General features: G+C 34.3%; 1 protein-coding gene across 2 annotated transcripts in view; it reads right to left on the bottom strand.

Annotated features, from left to right (window-relative positions):
• Nucleotides 1-405: 405 nt before the first annotated feature.
• Nucleotides 406-2,976, bottom strand: part of LOC125860717 (cysteine-rich receptor-like protein kinase 10) — a 4,234-nt gene continuing 1,663 nt past the window's right edge. The window contains exons 3-7 of one of the 2 annotated variants that reach the window (XM_049540734.1): nt 2,012-2,211; nt 1,666-1,876; nt 1,346-1,583; nt 1,092-1,239; nt 406-1,003 (exon numbers count right to left, since the gene is read on the bottom strand). In XM_049540734.1, the coding sequence (XP_049396691.1) occupies nt 695-1,003; nt 1,092-1,239; nt 1,346-1,583; nt 1,666-1,876; nt 2,012-2,211 (1,106 nt within the window). In that variant the 3' untranslated portion in view covers nt 406-694. The remainder of the gene's footprint in view (nt 1,004-1,091; nt 1,240-1,345; nt 1,584-1,665; nt 1,877-2,011; nt 2,212-2,976) is intronic. The other variant, XM_049540733.1, reaches the window with a different exon arrangement.

Raw genomic sequence — 2,976 nt, 5'->3', positions numbered from 1 at the left:
TAACCCCCTCATATTTTTACTATAGAAAATTGATTTTCTGAAAATCAACAGAAAGAACACAAGAAGAAGGAGAAAAACAAAGACAACAAAACGCGGAGCTTCTTTTTGGCTGGATTTAAACTAACTATCATCGCCAGGTTCTTTTTCATATATTTAGATCAAATACTTATTATCTGTATGTTTGTCATTATGCTAATTGACAAGTTGTATACTATGTGTTTGTGAAAATTCCCAAATGAACTTTTTGAGTTATAGGAAGACTTCACATTGATACTATGTGTTCCATATAATTAAGACTTTCAAGTAGGGATGTTTATCATTGGTTCAGTTTTGAGGGTATAGCCATGCTAAACTGTTATAAAATTGTTAAAATACTATTAATTGGTTATCAATTATTGATAGTTAACGGTCCAGTTATCGACAAGGTAGCAGAATAAGGATATAGATCTTGCGTAGGAAGATGTATATTTTTTTTACTATATTTATGGACAGGAAGAATTAAGATTGTGGGATTATAACAATGTTTGGAACTAAATTGATATGGAGTACTTGATATCTCAACAATGGTTAGGGATTTACTCTGGTCAATTAAATGGTAACCATTAAATTCAACATATATCATGTGTCACCACTCGAAGGAGGAACTTGGGGAAAATGGAGAGGAGCCGGATCCTTGACGACCCTATATTAATGGTCATCGGGGTGATATAATTGATAAAGTGACCTCGTTAACGGAACACAACTGATCATTAGATTGAGGTTCAGCTGATCTCACGGCAAGTCTCCCAATAGAAAATGCAGGTTGTGATGGCTGTGGAAGTGTTTTAGTGTCATTTTCCAGCATAAAAACTACAGAGGACATGGTAGGTCTATCTGCTGGATCTTGTTGAACGCAGAGTAGTCCGATATGGATGCATTTTGTTATCTCAGTTGTCACACAAGACTGCGATAAGCAAGGGTCCATAAGCTCTAATCCATGCTCTTCACGCCACAACTTCCACGCCTGAATGTTCAAGATAGTGTTAGGATGCTTCATGCAAGTTGAAATTGACATAACCAAAAACAAAAAAATGGAGAAGAAATACGCTTACAAAATTAAGGAGACTCTGACCATATTCGGAAACATAGCTATTGTTCTTCCTTCCACTTACTATCTCAAGCAACAGAACACCGAAGCTGAACACATCTGATTTAGTAGAAAAAAGTCCCTCCATAGCATACTCAGGAGCCATATATCCACTGTAAAAATGGCAAGAGTAAAAAATGGTTCTTAGCATCAATCTTACAGTAAAATGTTGTTTTAAATAGTACCAACAGATTTTTGCATTTTTTTGCATCAACTTACTAGGTTCCAACAACTCTATTTGTATTGGCTTCTCGTTGATTTCCGCTAAACATCTTTGCCATTCCAAAGTCAGATATCTTGGGGTTCATATCTTTGTCCAGTAAAACATTGCTAGCTTTTAGGTCCCTATGAATGATTGTTAGTCGAGAATCCTCGTGTAGATACAGAATGCCCTTTGCTATTCCTTTAATAATGTGGAGACGTTGTCTCCAATCCAGAATCTTGTTTTCTCTTGATTCTAGAAAAAGAAAGTATGAAGTTAGTAAATTAATTGCTTCTTTGTGGTATATACTAATATGCCAAATTAGTCAAGGCCAAACCAAAAAGGAAGAAGTCCAGGCTTTTGTTGGGCATGAACTCATAGATAAGCAGTGCTTCGATTCCCTCTAAACAGCAACCCAAGAGCCTCACAAGATTTCTGTGTTGTAATCTGGCAATTAAGGCAACTTCATTCTTGAACTCTTTCAGTCCCTGACCGGACGTTCTAGACAGCCTTTTGATTGCAATTGTTATGCCATATGGTAGTGTACCCTGGAATGTTATACACAACATTAAATAACCCAAAATTTCATGGAAAAATTGACTCCCTCTAGCAACTAGATTCACTAGTAACTAGACTAAGACTTAAGGACTTCCTAGGTCATGATAAATGATAGGAATTGTTACCTTGTACACAGGACCAAATCCACCTTCTCCAAGCTTGTTTTCTTCAGAAAAATTTTGTGTAGCCACTCGAATGAGGTCTAGTTTTACAACTGGACACTCTCTGGATCTCCCCTTCTTTTCTGTGCCAAAATCATCATTCTCATCAAGTGTTTCTCCTATTATGTCAAGCAATTGAAGTTCTCGACTCTTTTCACTCCTCTCTGTAAAGATTCAACTTTTGATTGGTTAGCTGAAACTATGGGTGTGTTTGGTATGAAGGAAAATATTTTTCGGAAAATGTTTTCCAATTTTTTCTTGTTTGGTTGGGTAAAATGTTTTCCAAATCAACTCATTTTCCTCAAATTCAAGAAAAATGATTTCCCTTCAAAACTTAAGGAAAACATTTTCCAAAACTTTCCTGTAACTTCAAATTACTATTTTTTAATTGAAAAATTCATTTTTTTTNATCAATACAACTATTTTTAGATAGAAGAAAAAGTTGTTTTTTATTGTTGAAAGAAGCTAAACATTTCAATTTCTTATTTTAGGGTGTGTTTGGTATGAAGGAAAATATTTTCCAATTTTCTCATGTTTGGTTGGGTTGAATGTTTTGGAAAATATTTTCCAACTCACTTTCCACAAATTTAAGGAAAATGACTTCCCTTCAAAAATTAAGGAAAACATTTTCCAAAACTTTTCTCCAACTTCAAATTACAATTTTTTTTGTTGAAAAAATAAATTTAAAGCTTATTCTTAACAAATATTTTTCAACTTCAATTTTTTTATTTTTTAACCCCCTCCCCTCGCCGGCCCCCTACCATCCCCCACACCCCTAAAAAAATCAAAGTTTATTTTTAAAAAATATTTCCAATTTTAAATTTTTATTTTTTCACCCCATCCCTACCAGCGACCCTCGACTCCAAAAAAAAATTAAGTTTGTTTTTAAAAATATTTTTAATTTCAAATTTTTGTATTTCACCCCCCAT

This window comes from Solanum stenotomum, chromosome 3, assembly GCF_019186545.1.
Source record: "Solanum stenotomum isolate F172 chromosome 3, ASM1918654v1, whole genome shotgun sequence".
Taxonomy (NCBI): Eukaryota; Viridiplantae; Streptophyta; class Magnoliopsida; order Solanales; family Solanaceae; genus Solanum; species Solanum stenotomum.
Note: the sequence above shows the minus strand (reverse complement) of the source record. Positions and strands in the feature narration are given on the sequence as shown.